The sequence below is a fragment of the Diospyros lotus genome, chromosome 8 (genome assembly GCF_014633365.1).
Source record: "Diospyros lotus cultivar Yz01 chromosome 8, ASM1463336v1, whole genome shotgun sequence".
In the NCBI taxonomy this organism is placed as follows: domain Eukaryota; kingdom Viridiplantae; phylum Streptophyta; class Magnoliopsida; order Ericales; family Ebenaceae; genus Diospyros; species Diospyros lotus.
The window spans coordinates 26,930,583-26,952,354 of NC_068345.1; the positions used below are offsets into that span (position 1 = coordinate 26,930,583).

Here is a 21,772-nt window from a genome sequence, read left to right on the forward strand (position 1 = left end):
TCTACGAGCTCAACTTGAAACTTGGTGAGATTCGACAAGGTAGTGATACTGTCACCCTATATTTTAATTCTTTAAAGCGCATTTGGCAGGACTTAGATCTCTTCAATACATATGAGTGGAAAAACACAGAAGATTGCAAGTATTATCAGAAAATGGTCGATGCTAATCGAGTATTTAAGTTTCTTGCTGGACTCAATGTTGAGTATGATGAAGTCCGAGGGAGGATCGTCGGTAGAAATCCTCTTTCGTCTCTTAGTGAAGCCTTCTCTGAAGTTCGGCGTGAAGAAAGCTGAAGACTGGTTATGTTGGGCAAGAAAAAGAGTGGAGAAAGTGGGTTATCTGAAAATATGGCACTTGTGACTGCTGATGCTAATGCTGGTGGACGGCATATTGCGAGTCAACGAAAGGCAGAAGAAAAACCTCGTGTTTGGTGTGATCATTGCAATAAACCACGCCATACTCGGGAGACCTGTTGGGTGCTTCATGGCAAGCCAGCCAATTGGAAGTCTAGATCAAAGCGATCCCAACCTACTGCACATGAAGCTGATACAGGACCATTCAACAAAGAGCAACTTGATCAACTTCTGCAACTGCTAAAGCCTAATATGTCCCCTGGTACACCCAATTGTTCTTTGGCCTATTCAGGTAGAAACTCTTTTGCCCTATCTAGCTCTTTTCAATCTGTTCCATGGATCATTGATTCAGGAGCATCTGATCATATGACTGGTTTATCTCATCTCTTCAACTCGTATGTTCCCTGTTCTGGTAGTGAAAAAATAAGAATAGCCGATGGTAGTCTTTACCTATTGCAGGTAAAGGACTCATTAAACTTTTTGAGAATATTGATCTTCAATCAGTACTCCATGTTCCTAAACTTGCTTGCAATCTTCTTTCTATTAGTAAACTCTCCAAAGATTCTAACTGTCGTGTTATCTTTTTTGATTCCTATTGCATTTTTCAGGCCCAGAACTCGGGGAAGACGATTGGCAGTGCTAGAGAAATAAACGGGCTCTATTATTTGGATGGGGATGTCTTGCGTAATAAAAAAGCTCACGGGCTGAGTGGTATTAGTTCTACTTCTGTTTCTAATCAAATAATGCAATGGCATCTTAGGCTAGGTCATCCCAGTTTTCCTTACTTGAAATATTTATTTCCTACATTGTTTAAAGGAGTGGATCCTTCTATGTTTCAATGCGAGAGTTGTCATTTATCCAAAGATCATCGTGTTAAATTTCTTTCAAAACCTTATTGTCCTTCAAAACCATTCTATTTAATACATAGTGATGTTTGGGGTCCTTCTAAAGTCTCCACTTTGTCTGGCAAAAAGTGGTTTGTTACTTTTATTGATGATCATACTCGACTTTGTTGGGTTTACTTATTTGCAAAAAAATCAGATGTGCCTAGAACTTTCAAGGATTTTTTCCATTTGATTGAAGCTCAATTTAACACAAAAATCTGTATTCTTCGATCTGATAATGGTACTGAATATTTTAATGACTCTTTGGGGGTTTTTTTAAAAGAAAAAGGAATTTTACATCAATCCACTTGTCGTGAAACTCCCCAACAAAATGGTATTGCTGAACAAAAAAATCGACATCTACTCGAGGTTGCCAGGGCCATCATGTTTTCCATGAATGTCCCTAAATACCTCTGGGGTGATGCAATTTTAACCGCTTCCTATCTCATTAATCGTATGCCCACTCGTGTTCTACAGTTTCAAACCCCCTTACACTCTTTAAAACAACTCTTCCCTCTCTGTCGTATATATTCTGAGTTACCCTTAAAAGTTTTTGGATGCACTTGCTTTGTTTATGTTCCTCACATTTTTCGTTCTAAATTGGATCCCACAGCTGAAAAATGTGTCTTTCTGGGCTATGCACCAAATAAAAAAGGGTACAAATGTTTTAATCCTGTTACCAAAAAAACTTATATTAGTATGGATGTGTCTTTCCTCGAAACTCAACCCTACTTTCCCAAAAATCATCTTCAGGGGGAGCATATTGAGAAAGAAGATAATTTTTTGAATTCTAATGTTGAGGATCCTCGTCCTACCATGATTGGTGCTCCCCTCCACTCTAATAAACAACTCAAGGATATAAATGTTCCAAATATTGTGGAACAAGGTGTGTCTGGTTCACAGGTGCCTAGCGTGATGGGATTGGAACCAGGGGGAGAATTACCACAAATGGATCAAAATATTCCAAAACCGGAGCTTCAGTTTTATACTAGAAGACAAACCTTGAAAAATACTATCAGTCCAAATATTCCTCTAACAATTGAACAATCGACGTCTTCGAGTGATGGGGTTTCCGATAGTTCTTCTTCTTCTCATGGTAACTCTAAACTCACTCCTACAGATTATTCTACATTTGATTTGTCTGATCTTGATGTCCCTATTGCTACTAGGAAAGGAGTGAGATCTTGTACCAAACACCCAATTGCTAAATACCTGTCATACCAAAAATTGTCCAATCATCATAAGGCCTTTCTTTCAAATATTTCTAACCTGCATGTCCCAAGAACAATTCAGGATGCCCTTGGTGATCCAAATTGGAAGTTAGCAATCCAAGAGGAAATGAGTGCTCTTAGAAAGAATGGAACTTGGGAGATTGTGAACAAACTAGAAGGCAAAGCAACAGTAGGTTGTAAGTGGGTATTTACTATAAAATGTAAGGCAGATGGGAGCATTGAAAGATACAAAGCAAGGCTGGTTGCTAAGGGTTTCACCCAAACATACGGCATCGACTATCAAGAAACATTTGCTCCAGTAGCTAAAATAAACTCTATTCGAGTTCTCCTCTCCCTTGCAGTGAATCTTGATTGGCTTCTCCACCAATTTGATGTAAAGAATGCCTTCCTAAATGGTGATTTAGAAGAAGAAGTTTTTATGGATCTTCCACTAGGGTTTGAAAAGAGCCTCGGGACAAACAAGGTATGTCGTTTAAAAAAATCATTGTATGGTCTAAAACAGTCTTCGAGAGCGTGGTTTGAAAGATTTGGAAAGGCGGTGAAAAGTTATGGTTACATTCAGAGCCAAGCAGACCACACACTATTCTTTAAGCACGCCAACGACGGTAAGAAAGCAATCTTAATTGTCTATGTGGATGATATAATAATGATTGGTGATGACAAGGGAGAGATTGAAGAGCTTAAGAGGAAATTAGCTCATGAGTTCGAGATCAAGGACTTGGGTCCTCTAAAGTACTTTCTTGGGATGGAATTTGCAAGATCTAAGGAGGGGATCTTTGTCAACCAACGCAAGTATATTCTGGATTTACTCAATGAAACAGGAATGCTTGGGTGTAAGGTTGCTGAAACTCCCATTGAACCCAACTTAAAACTTCAACCTGCCGAGGCTAAGAATGTGGTAGAAAGGGAGAAATATCAAAGACTTGTGGGTAGACTTATCTATTTATCCCATACTCGACCAGACATAGCCTTTGCTGTAAGTGTTGTAAGTCAATTTATGCACTCACCTGGTTCACAACATTTTGAAGCTACCTACAGAATTCTGCGATACCTAAAGGGAACCCCTGGGAAATGTCTACTTTTTAGAAAACGTGGACATCTTCATGTAGAGGCTTATACAGATGCAGATTGGGCAGGTAGTATAACTGACCGAAGATCTACATCAGGGTACTGCACCTTTGTGGGAGGCAATCTTGTTACTTGGAGGAGTAAGAAACAAAATGTGGTGGCCAGAAGCAGTGCTGAAGCTGAATTTCGTGCAGTTGCTCATGGTATTTGTGAGGTCATGTGGATAAAGAGGCTTCTATCAGACTTGAGGGTCTCCACTTCTCTTCCAGCTAAAGTTTATTGTGATAATAAAGCTGCAATCTCTATTGCTCATAATCCAGTTCTCCATGACAGGACAAAGCATGTAGAGGTGGGTAAACACTTTATTAAGGAAAAAATTGATAATGGAGTAATTTGTATGCCCTACATTCCAATAGTTGACCAAGTGGCTGACATTCTTACAAAAGGAGTACATAGAACTCAGTTTGAGAAACTTGTGAGCAAGCTGGCCATGGAAGATATCTTCAAGCCAGCTTGAGGGGGAGTGTAGAAATAGAATATTCTGTGTATATCTTAGATTCTATGTATATTCCTATTTCCTTTTTTGTTATTTCCATTTTGTATTATTCTCTTCCTCTATAAAGAGAAAAGGGAAATCATTGTATTATTATCAAGAAATAGAGAATTATATTTTCTCAATCTTGTTTAGAAAAACATATACCTTTCCTGATGGATGCAAACACTTATAACCCGAATGAGTGTGACTATATCCAATGAAAACACATTTAGAGGTATGAAAATCAAACTTGTGCTTGTTATAGGGTCTAAGGTAAGGAAAACAAGCACAACCAAAAGGTTGTAGCAAGAAATAGTTTGGTGGTTTGTGATATAGCAGTTCAAATGGAGTTTGAAACTTGAGAGGAGAAGCAGGTAAGATGTTTATGGTATGAACTACAGTGAGAGATGCTTCTACCCAAAATTTTAATGGCATATGAGCATGGGCTAATAAAGTAAGCCCCATTTCAACAATGTGTCTATGTTTTCTTTCAACCACACTATTTTGTTAATGTGTATATAGACAAGTAAATCTAGGTCGAATGTCTTGGCTTTGAAGATAAGGTAAGAAGGCTTTAAATTCACCCCCATTATCAGTTTGTAAAGCCCTAAGTTTTGAGTTATATTGCAGTTCAACAAACTTGTGGAATGTTACAAAAATATATAGGGCATCAGATTTCAGTTTCAAAGGATATAGGCACGAGAACCTAGTGTAGGCATCCACAAAAACAATGTAACATCGAAAACCTTATGTGGACAAGATAGGAGAAGGCCCCCACAAACCAGAATAAGCCAATTCTAATGGTTTTGTAGCTTTGATTTCACAATCAAAAAAAGGTAGCCAATGTAGTTTACCAAGCTTACATGAGTCACAAAAGGATAGATCAGATTTTGAAAAAGGAACATGAACTTTATTCAATACTGTTCGCAGGACATTTGATGATGGATGCCCTAGTTTGGCATGCCATTGTAAACTAGCATTATTACATTGAGCTATTCTAGCATTAGAAGACTGCTCATGAACAAATGAGTTATGTTTATTACAACAAGAATCAACTGAGTTGTTTGACAACAAATGAAAACTCGAAGTTTTTGAGACATTTGATTGGACTGGAATACTGGAAACAGCATGAGCAAATGCTGGTGACTGCCAATAAAGTCCATCTTTAAGACCTCCCTGAAGTAACACTTTCCCGAAATCCTTGTCCTTAATCAAACAAGAAGTAGCATGAAATTCAGCAACAGCATTGTGATCACAAGTTGTGATGCACTAATTAAGTTCTTTTTCATGCTAGGAACATGCAAAACATTAGGCAAATAGAGGATAGAAGCAGGCTACTAATGAGTATATAAATTGCTATAACCAACATGTGAGATAGGTAGAGTCTTACCACTTCCTATGGCCACTTTATCATCTCCAATATAAGGAGTGTGAATGGAAAGATTACCAAGGTTAGATGTTATATGATTTGTTGCACCAGAATCAACAAACCAAGCAGGATCTGCAACAGAAGCTGATGATTGAGACAGATTATCAGGTTGAGGAGGTAAGTTGCTATAGTAGGCACTTGGAAAAGCACTTGGAACAGGTGGAGGAAAATTTCTATAGAATAGCACCTGGAACCGATCCTAAATTATTCATATAGGCTCCATTAGAACCACTAAAGGCAGCCACGTATGCCTTGGATTCTGACTGACCATCACCATTATTAAATCGACCAAAACCTGAATTAATGATTCTCTGGAAATTTTTGTCAAATCTATGGTAGCATTTATCAGCAAAGTGCCCTGGTTTGCCACAAAGCTAACAATAGACTCTTCTGTTAGAAAATCTACCTCGTCCTCTTCCTCCTCTATTAGTAAGACTTCCTCCTCTAGTCATGTAACCTCCTCTATTAGCAACAAATTCACCTGATCCAATTCTTGTTAACTGTGCCATATTAACTATCATGTTGGAGGATTTTTGTAACTCTGAATCAAAAGTAGAAGCAACTAGTGGCAAATTCTTAGACAACGGCCTTTGTTCATGCATTAACAACAAGTATTGCACCTTTTCTATATTTATCTCATCCATCTGATATGTGATCAGACTAACAACAGTTTCATAGTCATGATCAAGTCCATTTATAATAGCCAGAAGCAATTCCTTACCATCTAGAGGTTCTCCAATTGCTACTAACGAATGACCTATAGTCTTAAACTGTAAGACATAATCATTCACTGACAACGCACCTTTCTTAAGAGACCTTAGCTGTTGTTTTAACAAGAACGACTTAGCAATTGTTTGGCACAAATAAAGACTTTCTAAGGAATTCCATACCTCAGCAGATGATTCCGAATGGATCACCTGTGCAAGAACTTCTCGGTCAATTGTAGAAAACAGCCACCCAAGCAACAATTGATCTGACCGCATCTAGGCCAGATAATCGGGATTAATCACATCATCAACTGAAGCTGTATCTGAACTTGATAGATACTTCGATGGCGGTGATGCCTCATTAACAAACGGGACAAGATCAAATGCACGAAGAGTTGCAAGGATCTATGCTTTCCAAAAAATATAATTCCTTGAGTCAAGCTTAATCGGAATGAAACAAAAGGCCTTAGCCACCGCAGAAAAATCAAATTGCGAGGCTATTGAAGAGGAGGAATTATGAGGAGATGAAGAGGAGTTCGAATTGCAAGCCATTGGCTCTGATACCATGTGATGAAATTTTAGGGCACAAAAAGAACAAAGAGATGAGAGAAAGAAGAAGAAGTCCCTCGATAACTCTATTATCCAGAGAATTAAAAGCTTGCAATCAAATAAGAGGCATGGCTATTTATAGACATAGCTAGCGCTCTTGATAATAGACCAAAACAGCAATACAAAGTAATACAACAGAAATGAATTAAACACACAGCAAGAACAACAATACAAAAACACTTATACTTCCACATATTTTCCCCATTTTATCAGGTTTATCCGATGGGTTTATGTCTCATTTTTTTTATCCTTAATTTGTTGGTTAGTCTTATTCAGTTGTTATGGTCAAAGTGGACTGAGTCTTGGTCCTTATCTTTTTGTTTGTTTTCAGATTAAGTAAGTAGATAGTGTGTCCTATTTTTTAGGGAAGTGGGTTGTTAACCCTCAAAACTGTATATATTGAGTCCTATTCTGCTGGAAATAGAGATGATTTTTTCTTGCCTAAGTTTTAACATGGTATTAGTGCTGTAGGCAGTTATTTTCCTAGAACCGATTCTACCAGCCTTCGTATCCTTAAGCCTTGCAAACTTGTACTACTACAAGATCAAATTCTACCCCATTTTTTAACCTGATAGATTAATTAAGTTCCATCTAAAGATAAAGACCATGTCTACCGCAATAGAATCTAGTGGTGCATCCAAGACTTGTTACTACAACTATAAGTGGAGATAAGAAAGGTACACCTTCAACTGGAGAATTACAAAATATCCAGGCAGCCTATAGGCTAAATGGTAAGAATTATCTAAAATGGTCTCAGCTAGTTCACACATTCTTGAAAGGAAGAGGCAAGTTGAGCCATTTGCTCAGCACTAGACCTAAAAAAAGGGATTCTGCGTTTGAGGTTTGGGATGAAGAAGACTCTATGGTAATGTCCTGGCTATGGAATTCAAGGCTTCCAAAGATAAGTGACATTGTCATGTTTCTAAACACAGCTCAAGAAATTTGGGATCCTATTAAGCAGACTTACTCTAAAGTCCGAGATGCAGCCCAAATTTATGAGATTTAAACAAAAATCTCAGCTACAAAGCAAGGGAATCGATCAAGACGGCCTTTCGAACCCACCATGGCCATTATTAGTTCTTGGTGATGCCATTTGGGCTCCCAATGCCCCAGCTACTTTTCAATCACTTATAAAACAAGTCTTTGAGCCTTTCCTACGTAAATTCATTCTAGTTTTCTTCGATGGCATCCTAATCTACAGCCAAACTTACACCCAACACTTACAGCACCTAAGGACTACATTCGATATCCTCAAGTCCAGCCAATTGTATATTAAACGGTCTAAATGTGCCTTTGGTCAGAAGCAGGTGGAGTACTTGGGCCATCTTATTTCAAGGGCAGGGGTGAGTACTAATCCGAGGAAAGTAGTAGCCATAGTGAATTGGTCCAAACCTACCAACCTGAAGGCTTTGAGGGGCTTCTTGGGGTTAACAGGTTATTACAGATGCTTTATAAGGAATTATGGCCTCATAAGTCGGCCATTAACGGAACTTTTGAAGAAAGACAGTTATAAATGGGGGCCAAAGGCAGAAAAGGCATTTGGACAATTGGAGGATGCCATGTCCAAGGCGTCGGTGTTGGGTTTACCTGATTTTAGTAAACCCTTCACCCTTAAGACGAATACTTGTGGCACAAGGATAGGAGCGGTGTTAATGCAAGAAGGGAGACCCCCTGGCTTATCTCATCCAGGCCTTATCTTCCAGACATGAAGGGCTGAGCATATATGAGGAGTTGTTGGCGATGGTGATGGCCATAGAAAGATTGAGACATTATTTAGAAGGAGGTCAGTTCATCATACGCACTGACCACGAAAGTCTAAAGTTTCTCCTCCAACTAAAACTGCAGACGCATCTTCAGAGGAAAGGGATGGCCAAACTCATGGGCTTGGACTATACCATACAATATAAGAAGGGAAGGGAGAATGTGGCTGTTGATGCCATTTCCAGGTGCTATGAGGAAGGGCAAACCACAGCCCTCACGGTGGTGACCCTGGATTGGTACAAGGAGGTGGAGGAGAGTTATGAAGGAGATAACAAGATGAAGGAACTAAAAGAACAATTGATCCTAAGCCCCAACAGCAAACCTAGATATACCTTGAATTAGGGAATGGTAAGATATAGAGGAAGACTGGTGATTGGGAACAACGAGATCCTAAAGAATAAGATATTGAGCTCCCTACATGAGTCACCCGTGGGGGGCCATTCAAGCATCCAAAACACCCACCACAAGGTGAGGCAGATCTTCTATTGGCCCCAACTAAAAAGGTATGTGACTGAATTCGTCATGGCCTGTGACATTTGCAGTTGTTGCAAATATTAAACAGTAGCCCCACCAGGTCCATTACAGCCCCTACCTATCCCTGCTCGAGCATAAGAGAGCATTAGTATGGACTTTATTGAGGGCTTACCTAAATCGGAGAGAAAAGATTATCTTATGGTAGTAGTGGACAAGTTCACGAAGTTTGCACACTTTATCGGTTTGACTCACCCCCATTCTGCTCGAGAGGTGGCCAGGATTTTCCTAGACCAAGTCATGAAGTTGCATGGAGTTCCCCATTCGATAATTTCTTATCGAGACAAGATCTTCACTAGCCTATTCTACTAGGAGCTAATGAAGGCTCTAGGAGTGAAATTGAAGATGTCTACAACCTACCATCCTCAAACATATGTGAATCAATGTGTGAAAGGGTACTTGAGGTGCCTATGTTTTCTCCACCCTAAGGGATGGCACAGATGGGTTTCACTTACGCAATGGTGGTATAACTCAAGTCACCATGCTTCAATCTCACCATGCTTCAATCAAGAGGTCACCCTTTGAAGCGTTGTTTGGCTATCAACCCCCACTCCTTCCAACTATGGGGGAAGACGTTACTGTGGCCACTGTGGAAGCCTATTTGGAGAAAAGGCAAAGTGTATTGCAACAGCTCAAGGAAGAATTGGTGGTGGCCCAAAACAGCATGAAGTAGTATGTGAATAGAAGAAGAAGTGAGGGAATTTGATGTGGGGGAGAAGGTCTATTTGAAACTTCGACCAGCCCACCTCAAGAAGATTGCCCGTGGACAGATAACCAAATTGAGCCCCAAGTACTATGGGCCCTACCTAATTGAAGCCAAGGTAGGAAATGTGGCATATAGGCTAAAACTACCAGAAGAGACCAGGATCCACTCGGGTTTTCATGTCTCTTTACTCAATAAATTAGTGGGAGAACAGCAAGTGGCTTCTAATTTATCCCAATTGTCAAGGGAGATAGACGTGACAGCAGAGCCCAACTCAATACTTGACAAGAGAGTCTTGTACAAGCACGGAGCCCCATCATCCAAGTGTTAGTTAACTGGTCCAATCTTTCCCATGATAGCAGTACTTAGGAATACTTGCTTGACCAGCTAAGGCAATTTCCGCAAGCATCCAGCTTACTCACTATTTCTTGAAGATAAGAAATGTCTCAAGCAAGGGGGAATTTGTCAGGATATAAGCCACGACAAGGGAATATAACATGCAAGTGGCAGGCTGTCACATGCACGATTAGGAAGTTGGGTAGTTATTTCTAGAAAAGGGTACTAGTGTAAATAAACTTCCCTTTGGTAGGAATGGAAATGTGGGATCCTCTCTATATAAAGGACCGCTTGATTGTATTGAGGCTATGCTGAAATTTGAATCAAAGTCATTCTAAATTCTTCCTTAATTCTCTTCATTCTCTCTCTCTCTCTCTCTCTCTCTTCCGAATTCTATCACCCTCCCTAATTCTCCAGAATTCTCGCAAATTCTCTGGAGTTCCTTGTCAAATCCTTCAAGATCTGACACTTCCTATTGCTAATAGGAAAGGAACTAGAGCTTGCACAAAACACCCTCTACACCTATTTATGTCCTACAAAAATCTGTCCCCTAGCCATAAAGCTTTCCTTACCAACATAAACTCCATTTTCAAATCAAAAACAGTGTATGAGGCATTGAGTAATGAGAATTAAAGGAATGCTATGAGAGTAGAGATGCAGACACTTGAAAAATACAAGACATGGGATCTTGTAAGGCTGCCTAAAGGTAAGCAGCCAGTTGGATGCAGGTGGGATATTCACTGTTAAATATAACTTAGATGAGGTATAAAGCAAGATTGGTTGCTAAGGGCTATATCCAAACCTATGGTATAGATTATCTTAAAACCTTTGCTCCAGTTGCAAAAATGTACACCATAAGGATATTGCTATCCCTAATAGCTAACCTTAGTTGGACATTACAACAATTTGATGGAAAAAATGTTTTCTACATGGAGATCTAGAGGAAGAAATCTATATGGGAGTGCCACTAAGATTATGTTCAAAAGCAGGAAAAGATGTATGCAAATTAAATAAAGATCTATATGGTTTGAAGCAATCTCCAAGGGCATGGTTTGGAAGATTTACCAAAGCTATGCTAAGTTTGGGATACAAGAAAAGCCAAGGTGATCACACTTTCTTTGTAAGGCATTCTATTTCCAGAAAAATAACTGTTTTATTGGTCTATGTGGATGACATTATAATGAAAGGGGATGACTTGGAAGGAATGGAAAGTCTTAAGAAGTGTTTGATAAAGGAGTTTGAAATTAAGGAGTTAGGCAAGCTGAAATATTTCTTGGGTATTAAAGTGGCTCACTGTCAACAAGGGATTTTCATATCTCAACAGAAGTATATTCTTGATCTATTAACAGACACAAGTATGCGAGGATGCAAATCTGCTGAAGCCCCTATTGAGCCTAACCATCGACTTGGTAACAGCATAGAAGATGCAACAACAAATAAGAGTCTCTACTAAAGACTAGTTGGGAGACTCATCTACCTATCACATACCAAGCTAGACATAGCATATGCTGTTGGAGTTGTTAGCCAATTCATGCACAATCCTAAGGAGGTATGCCTAAAAGCAGATCATCAAATTTTGCATTACTTAAAGAGTACACCAGGTAAGAGAATTTTATTCAAAAGGGGACAAGAATTAACTCTTGAATTCTATACAAGTGCTAACTATGCAGGGTCAGTGATTGACAAGAGATCAACATTCGAGTATTGTACATTCTTAGGGGAAAACATTGTGACTTGGAGTAAGAAGCAATGTGTTGTGGCAAGGTCTAGTGCAAAGGTAGAATTCAGATCAATAGCACTTGGAATTTGTGAGTTATTATGGGTAAAAATAATTCTAGAGGATCTAAAAGTCAGGTGGAAGGCTCCTATGAAACTATATTGTGATAACAAGTCAACCATTAGTATTGCACCCAATCAAGTGCAACATGACCATACTAAATATGTGAAGGTTGACAGGCATTTTATAAAAGAAAAGATTGAAAGTAGTCTGATTTATCCATCATTTGTGCTTATAGGAAATCAACTTGCAGACTTACTCACTAAAGGCCTTCTGGGTGCAATTTTCCAAAAGATTACAAGTAAGCTGGGAATGGAGGAAAGCTCGGAAGATAAGGAGCTTATGTTCCCTATTTTATCAGGTTTATCCAATGGGTTTATGTCTCATTGTTTTTATCCTTAATTTATCAGTTAATTTTTGGTTAGTCTTATTCAGTTGTTATGGTCAAAGTGGACTTGAGTCTTGGTCCTTATCTTTTTGTTTGTTTTCAGATTAAGTGGGTAGATAGTGTGTCCTATTTTTCAAGGAAATGGGTTGTTAACCCTCAAAACTGTATAGATTGAGTCCTATTTCGCTGGAAATAGAGACGATTTTTCTGGCCTAAGTTTTAACACAAACCTCTCCTAACTTTCCTATTCGGTTTGATTTTTTTCAAAGAGTCAAACAGCCTCTGACTCAAACCTAAATGGAAACGCCCCTTAGTTCTTAACACCTACTCTGACGATTCCAGCAGCAACTTCAATCTCAATGTAGTTCAAACCTAATAGTTCCAAGAAAGTATCAGCATCAACCCATGGATTCAAAATGAGGCTAAAGTCCAAGTTGCTTGTTGATTATGAAGCATTCAACGACACCATTTCAATTAAAGGAGCCAGGCAGTATGGTCAGCTGCAACCGCTACCACGTGGCAGCGGAGGGCAACTTGGCAACCGCCCAGTTGTCCTTTTCTCGATCGTGCCGAATGCCTTGTCCTTGTGCGCAATTTGGACCGTCGATGCTACCTTTTATCTGCTGTAATCCCAGTCATTCTTTTTCATCTTGCAACCCTTATTTATTCATTGTGTATCAGGATTTGTAATGATCAGAGATTGAGAGAGAGGGTGAGTAGACGCTAAGGGGTGCGAGGGTTTTTCTCATTTTTGGTTGTTTCAGACTCTCTAGCTCCTTCTCGTTCTTCTCTCTAGTTCAATAGGGTAAGCCTCTGATCTTCCTCTTTTTGTGGTTTTGAGGCAATTTTGGTAGTGAACAAGTCTGTGTAAATAAAGTGGTTGTGAGGCTTGTATACTGTAAGTATTGTAAACCCTATTTTACTCCGACAGTGCAATGAGCTCTCCTTTGTCGGAGCTCAACGTGGGCGTAGCCCTTTTGGGTAAACCACGGTAAATCTCTCATGTCGTTTGCTTTCCATCATCTTATGTTTGTGTTTGTTGTTTGTGTTTTTTCATTACCGATTTAGTCTTTGTTGCTGGGTCTAAAGGTTTTCAGTGGTATCAGTGTGTGTGTATGCGATTTGCGATTCTGTTGTTTCCGCAACATTGCTAATAAAATCATGGTGGAATCAGCACTCACTGCCCTTCAATAGTGTACTGGAGGTCGGATGCAATTGCAACTCATGGGCAGCAGGCAAATAGGCCGAAATTTTGTGTGCCAGGCTCACCCGCAGAGCGGTCTAATGTAGGGTGGCAACAACCCCTTACCATGGGACGGATGTATTGACTACTTCCACTCGTACAATTACATTTAGATTTTCAATACTATAATGATTACACTTAATCCATTCAATGCATGAACTATAATTTTCATTAAATTCCTAAACCCAGTTTGAGCTTGGAGACTCGCATACCATTTTCTGAACCAGAGGGTTGGGAAGTGGAAGTATCGCCCTCTATGTCTCTGTTCAAAGCAGCCGTGAAGGCTTCCACATCCGCCCCAGAATGCATCGTTTCATCCTGAAAAACACGTCAGGACATAAGAATTGAGTCTTCACCTTCCAATTAAATCTCCTTTCTACAAATCCAAACAATCGGTACGATCACAAGCGTAATATATATATATATATATATATATATACAGAGAGGGAAGAGAACCTCGTCCTCTTCCAGGAGCTTCATAATTGAAGGGTCCATTACAATATTTGATTTTTGAGGATGGCCCGCAACAGGATCGCTCGTAATATGTGTTGGGCACCTAACGCGCTTGCGATCGGCGCGAATTGCGAATGTGGGATGAATCTCTCCGGTTCTAATACAAATCCCGGTGGTTCTTTGGCGATGAAAGAAGAAAGAAACAGCGAAAAGGTGTCGAATTGTGAAGGAAAGAACCAATACCCAGAAGATGATGATGTCTTCCCTCTCTAAAATGAAGAGTGCACAGCCAAAGAAGCAATTGGATTTGAGCGTTTCTATGGTGGGTTGGGGGGCCGTTTGATCATATTCTCAATTTCTTTTTTCTTGTTCTTCAAATAAAAACAAAATGTATTTCCGTTTTTCTCTTTATTTTTTCTAGGTGGATTATTTCCATTTGACAGTAGAAATAGTGTTTTCTATTTAGATTACATTTTAATAATTATTTTCCAAATTTTAAGGATAATTTTTTCATATTATTCTTAAGATTTATTTAAATTATATTGATCATTCTTATATTTTTAAAAATATTATTGACATCTTTTCTTGCTATTACATTGAGTGGCTGAATTAACTATTTTAAATTTGTTTATAAATTATTTTTCTACCTTTCGTTTATTTTTTTCTTCTCACTTTTTGTCTCATTTCATATCCATCGATTCCAACAACCAATAACTTTGTCTATCTACTATGTTTTCTTTCTTTTCTTTTCCTTTTCCTCTTTTTTTTCTCTTAATAATTCTTCTTTTACCCTTCACTCTTTGTTTCTAATTGTTTATCAGCAATTGAAATAAGGTTTTTTTTTTTTTAAATCTCTATCTCATAATTAATGTTTTACAAAACCCCTTTCACAATTGATCAAACATTCATCCATTCTCTCTTTCTCTTTGCCTTATTTATTGAAAAAAAAAATTATTTCTCTATTTTTTCTTCTTTCCATAGATCTTGGGCTAGATCTGAATTTCTTTAGAAGAAGCCCATATGTTTTTTACTTATAATGGTGATTAGGTAATTATTGTGATGCCTCGTCCCCACTACAGGGTGTCATCGTAACCCAGGGTTATGTCAGTAGATCCTATTCCGAAGGCAACTATGTCTTAACAACAGGGGGATAAAGATAAAGTGAGCGCTTTGGGTAGGGTCCAGGCTTCATCGCCTCCGGACATCGAGGACTCGAGATCTAAGACTCATTTGCAGCGGAAAGACACTCAAGTCTCGAATTTGACATGTGCCTTGTGAGCAGATTAATAAGCTGCAATTAGGGTATAACATAATTTACTCACGCAAAGTACTCATTAAAAGTAATAAGTCCAACTGGAAAATACAAACAGCGTTCAATACAACCACAAAATAATTACATGACAGACACAAGTTATTAGGTCGCATTCCCGTCATGAGTTGTCATTCCCATCATTCAACTGGTCTTCAGCATACATCTCCTTCTCTTTACTAGACCCCGAACTATCTGTGCGATTAGTAGGAATGAAATGGTGAGTCCTATGACTCAGTAAAAGTAATATGCAATGCAGTAAATTATTAAGCATGACATCATAGATAAATATGAAGTGCAACATGCATGCAAGCCAGTCCACTGCACCTATCTCAGGCTCTAAGTGGCCCCTAGTGGTTCCATCTATGACCCCGTCCTAGGACCTTCACGATCAACAATCCACTACCCAATGCCTAGACACTTCCTCAATATCTTATGCGAGCCATGACAAATTTTTTTTACATACATAGCATATTAAACCCTTACCTCAAGATACGTGTCGCCTGGTAATTTGTATTGTTGATGCACTCAATTCCCTTAAAAAAAATATTTTCAAAGCAAGGTCAACCCGTAATTAAATTCATTTAACTACCAAATCCACTAAGTTATTAATTAACTAACTAACTAATTTAGACACTGTCCCTTACTAATTAATTTAGCTAACTAACTAATAATTAAATCAACTAATTAGAATAAACTTTAACTTAATTAAGCTAATACACCACCTTACTAATCAATTCATCAATTGAATAGTTTTAAAATTGAACACACCTTACTATTTCTGTTTCTCCTCAAATTCACATTCACTTCTTCTGCCTTCAATTGCACTCCCAGACTCCCTATTTATACTCTCTCTTACTGAGCATTCTCTTAAACTACTTATTTTAGAGCATAATTGGGTAGTCCACTCTTAGGACAATATCATTTATATTTTTCTCAAGTTCCAAGGGTATTTGCATCAAAATGTGAAAGGATTTGGGCTGTGGTGGACAAAAATCGGAAGACAAAGCAGAAGGCAGCCCAAGGCTGCCACCTGGCGCTGCCAGGAAGGCTGCACGCGCTGGGCGCCTCATGGTGCCCTGAAATGACGTCGTTTGGTGCCTAGCTGGGAATAAAAATTCCTAGCTCTCATTTTACGCCTGCCAAGACTCAATCCCTTGCCCTCTCACATGTACACGCGCATAGTCAACCATTTGGTCTAGCCATATCCTTGCTTCATATTACACCCATTTTATATTTAAAGTGACTTTTGCTCCAGTTTTCATTATTTCCATAATTACTTCCAAGTAAAATAATTAATTATCTTAATTTTTCTTTTCTCAAAACATCATAAATGAATATTTTCTCCAAAATTTTCAAATATTCAATAATAACCTCAACCAACTATTATTTATTTTTCAAAATTTCGGGATTTACAAAAATTTGGAATGTTACAATTATTGTCTAATATTTTTTTGTTTTATTTATTTTTGTTTTTACGTAATACATGTAATACATTGATGAGAAAGAAAGGAAATGTATTTTGGGAATATAGAAAAAAAATAACAATCAGTTTTTAGCAATAAGAGGTTATGTGTTGCATAGTTTATAAGTGAAGGGAAGTCAGTAAAATTTTTAAAAATATAGGAGTGAATGGTGCAATTTAGCCAACTAAGTGAAATTTACTCTAATTTTAAATCTTACCTTCTATATTTTGAAAATAGCAATAACATCCCTCACAATTAAAAAAAAGAAGGTAAATGAAACTATACCCTTACTAGTTCATCTTTATTTTAATAACGTAAATTATATTTTAATTATAAAACATATTTTAATTTAGAAAATATATTTTTCAAATAAAAATTAATTTTTAATCTTTTTATATATAAAATATCTTTTCTAATCTTTAAGAAAATATATATAAATTTTTATTTTAACTAACTAAAATAAAATAAATATATAAAATTCATTAAAAAAATTTAATTAACTAAAAATAAAAGATCCAAACAAAACTATATATTTTTTATTTAACCAACCAAATAAAATTTTATATAAAAAAATCTTTAACTAACTATCCTACAAAATCTAATAGATTAAATATATATTTTTTCTAAACATATATATTATAACTACAGAAAATAAATTATGATTATAACAACTATATTTTTTATAAAATTATTATATATAATGATATAAATAAATATTGCATACATATATATTTATGCTCATCAAATTTAAACAAAACCCTTAAAAAAAGGATTTAACAATAACAACAAATTTATATCCGAAACCCTATTGTTAAGTGGGTTTGTTCTATGATAGGAATCTCAAATTCATCATAGAATTCATTTAATAGAAGGAACCTTATTATTGCAAAGTAACTCCAATAATAAGTTTTTAAAGGCACCTTGAATAATATTTGATGAAAAAGAGAGGTAGAGAGATTTTGTTAGCCATAAGGTGAAAAAAATATATCAAAAAATAAAAAAAGTTAAAGAATGAGGAAAGAGGTGGAGCTTGAAAGAAAAAAGTAAAAGTATTTGTAAAATTTAAAAAATAAATAAATGAGGTTAAGCAATAACAAGGGTTTAGTGAAATAAGGTTTGTAAAATTAAGGAAGGTGGTTGATATTTCCAAAAGTACAAAATTTTAATTTGGTCCCTCAACTTTTCATGATTTGTCACTTTAGTATATGATTTTTTTGGGGGGCTCAAATGCACCTGTTACTTATGAATTGGTTCACTTTGACAAATTTCTAAAGTACAAGGTTCCGTTTGAACCAAAAAAAGCTCATGAATATATTTTTTAACTTTATTTTTTAACCTAAATACATTATTGTTCTTTACAAATTGTTCATATTTGATTCTCTAACTAACAAATCATTACTCACCATTAGTTATGAGGTTAGTGAACACAAAATTTAACTAAACTAAACTAAACTAAATTGGGTTAAGTCCAAAATGGAGCTTCCTAAAAAGAATTAAAATAAACCCGTATGACTCAATTTCATCAAAAATTAAGTAACAGATTAAAATTTATTCGAATCCAAAATTAGTTAAAATACATAATAGTTAGTCAAAATACATAATAGTTAGTCAAATAGTCTATTTTGAATCCAAATAGAATTCAAATGAACTTAGGTGAAGATTAACCAAAAGATGGGTGCCGAAGAAGATACGACCAAGAACACAATAGTGTTTCCAACTTGTATGTTTTCCTGTCGAATGAAACGTAATGAAGTCCGGAAGTTCGTGTAATTTTATTTATGAACACGAGAAACAGGTCAAATAAACTATTTTTAGACTCGTTGGGATCAGTAGGCTTCGAATCGGACTGTGCTGTTTGATGAGACTTGTGGAAGGCATAGATGAGAACAATCTGGGGGTTTCGGAATGAAATTTGACCGCCCACAAAGAAGTTATGAGGAGACTGAAAATTCAGAAACTTACGCAAACCTCCAAATTGAGACTTCAAGCTTCATTGGAAGCAATCAAGGATCAAGCGGGGTTAAGAAATCGAGGATTTGGAAGAAAAATCGACAAGAAATCGTGTATATATATATACGCTCATATATGTGTATGCATAGAAGGAAACAAGCATGGAAACTTCAAAATTGGAAGTTTTCGACTATAAAAACTGGTCTCTTTCATTTTTGACGATCCCGGCAAGTATAGAGGAGCAAGAGGAACAGAAAGAGAGATTGGTGGCGTTTGGGGTGGCCAGAAGACCAGTCGGAGAGCAGTTCGGTGAACAGAAGAGGCCTCGGCAGCCTTCTCCGGCTGTCTGCAGCTGTTCGAGGTGATCGGCGACGAGGCAGAGGTCGATGGCGAGCCCTCTTTTGGCAAGAAAAGTGGCGGAGCACGGCTAGAAGATCGCCGACAGCGGCAGTTCGAAGAGGGAAGATGAGCGCCCAGGCACAAATTTGAGAAGATTTTAAATTTTTCCAGAGTGACATTTCCACCCCTATAAATTGGATTATTGCACTTAAACCCTATATATTATTTATATTATTAAATTGACCGATAATTTCATTTAAATTGCATGAGTACCTTAGGATTTTTAATTTATTATGCATGTGATTGTCTAGGTGGCATAAAATAGATTGTAACCCTAAAAACTATATATTCTAAAGTATGGGCTTAAAATATCTATTTATTGCATTAAAACTCATTTTTAATGTTACAAATGCACATATAGCCAAATCATTGCCTTTATAGAGTAACGGATAAATAAGATGTGCATTGTTATCAATAAGTGTTTGGTATTTCAGCACAAACCAAACTATATGGATTCGATTGATTACAATAAACGAGATTATCACTTTGTTTTATTATAAAGATGTGAGAAGTTTGTTTTATTCACATGTTTGAGCATGACATCCATGAAAATAGTTTTGAGAGTGTCATTAAGTGATTTATCACTTGCATTCGACATATACAAACATGTTAGATAATTCGAACACTTAAAGAATAAATGAAAAGATGGTTCATTAAAAGGTAGTTTTTCTATATTTAAAATAATTTATTGCTATAATATTTAGTTTTCTTAATTTGTTTGAACTGAATATGAGAAATGTAACTACTTGGTTTTATTCTAAATTTAGTATTTTAATTTTTGATGTTACATCTCAATTAAATTCGATGTAGATTACGTTTTATCTAGAATCCTGATTAACCATCTCAATTAATGTTAAAAGGGCTAAAAGGAGAATTTGTAGAGATTTGTAAGTTTAAGTGTAATATAAAAGAAAGTGTTGTCCAAAAAAATACCCAAGATAAGTTGAATTGGGTTTTTCAAAAATTTATAATTTTAGCTCTTGTTGAAAACTTTTAATTTGTGGTCTTGTTAAATGGTGATTGTAATATGAATAAGAACAATAAAATCAAGCAACTACAACGAACACAAGAATTTTTATAAATGTTCGATTTTTAAGAGCCTAATCATCTCTCCCAAGATTGAGCTTGAAAGTACCAATAGGGAAAATATAATATTAGCTTTTAATTAGAATTAGAACTAATACACAATTCCTTGTCTAACCAAAAATCACTAGCACATAGTTAGCAAATACAAACCCCTTACATAACAAGTGAATCATAAAAATAAACTTATAATCAGAGACAATTTCAAATAAGTCACCAATGTTGATAATTCCATCAGCTAGCACGCTTTCAGCATTTAAGCTTTCTCATTTTTGTTTGAATGCTCTACCAACAGTTTATTCTATCTATTTAGCCTCCATACTCACCCTATATATATACATTTTTAAGAAACTAATTGTCACAAAGAGGAGTATAAAGCAATTTAAAAATTTTAAAAATATTTAGCTTTTCTAGGCCCGAAGCATATTAGTATCTATAGATATCTTAGTTTACAAACATATCAAAAATATATATTTTACAAAAAGTCAATGAGAGAAAGATAAGGAAACAACCTGATATCAAAATTAGCCATAAGCTTTTTTAGACAAAAAGATCATATGAGTTAGAGATAAGAAAATCATGATTTACAAAAGTGAAGTCAAAACATATTTTCTTCAAAAAGAGATCTTACTTTTTGCATATGGAAATCAATATATGATTTTAAGGTACAAGGTGAAAAACATTTTGTATTAATATACCTTTGAATGTGTAACAAAAGAAATGCATAAAATAAGTACAACAGAAATGACCATTGGACTTCGGTCGACCGAAGTTGTTTAGCAACCATTCGCCTAACTTTGGTTGAAGGCTAGGTCGACCTAAGAAAAGAGGCCAAGATTCTGGCTAACTTTGGCCGCCTTAAGTTATAATTAGGTTGACAGAACTTACATACAATCAAATAGAAACATTTTGCCTGACTTAGTCGACTTACGTTAAATCATCAGTCAATTGGCTATGAAAAACATATATTTTTCTTTATAAGGTGCTAACAAAAATATATCTATATCATAAATTATTTCTGTTATCATCAAAATCATATTTTCTTACCTTCGAGTTTAACAGAAAGATCTTGAATTTCTAAAATAATAACACATTAAAAGAGCAAGATGTTACATAAAGTGAAATCATAAAAAGTTTAAAACTCAAATTGAGTTTTTATCCTTTCCAAAAGCTCAAGGGTACTACTTACCTTTAAGAAAAATCTTAAAAGTGTTGAACGTAGTCTTCTATTCTTTTTATTATTGATGAAGCAATAAAGTTTTTGCCTTCTTGTAATTTGTTTTAATTGTAAAAAATATCTCTCATATTTTAAAAACATTAAATACCACACCTATTATTAAAAAATTAAATAAATTAACCATTTTATCCCTAATTCATATCTATCATCTCTTTCATCTTTCTCATCCCATTTACAACATATATTTTCTAATTACAAACATATATTTTTATTACAAAAAATATATTTTTAGTTATTTTATAGTCTTTATATATAAACTAAATACATATAATATTTTGATAAATAATTTTTAATTTTTAATTATTTTTGAAGTATTAAA

At 36.2% G+C, this 21,772-nt stretch overlaps 1 protein-coding gene across 6 annotated transcripts in view; it reads right to left on the reverse strand.

Annotated features, from left to right (window-relative positions):
- LOC127807585 (transcription initiation factor TFIID subunit 4b-like) overlaps window positions 1–14,348 on the reverse strand; it is a 74,187-nt gene extending 59,839 nt beyond the window's left edge. For 3 of the 6 annotated variants that reach the window (XM_052345571.1, XM_052345574.1, XM_052345573.1), the window contains exons 1-2: window positions 14,013–14,348; window positions 13,769–13,874 (exon numbers count right to left, since the gene is read on the reverse strand). In XM_052345571.1, coding sequence (XP_052201531.1) covers window positions 13,769–13,874; window positions 14,013–14,051 — 145 coding nt within the window. In that variant the 5' untranslated portion in view covers window positions 14,052–14,348. Of the gene's footprint in view, window positions 1–13,768; window positions 13,875–14,012 lie in introns of those variants that run through there. The other 3 variants (XM_052345569.1, XM_052345570.1, XM_052345568.1) reach the window with 2 other exon arrangements.
- Window positions 14,349–21,772: the final 7,424 nt, after the last annotated feature.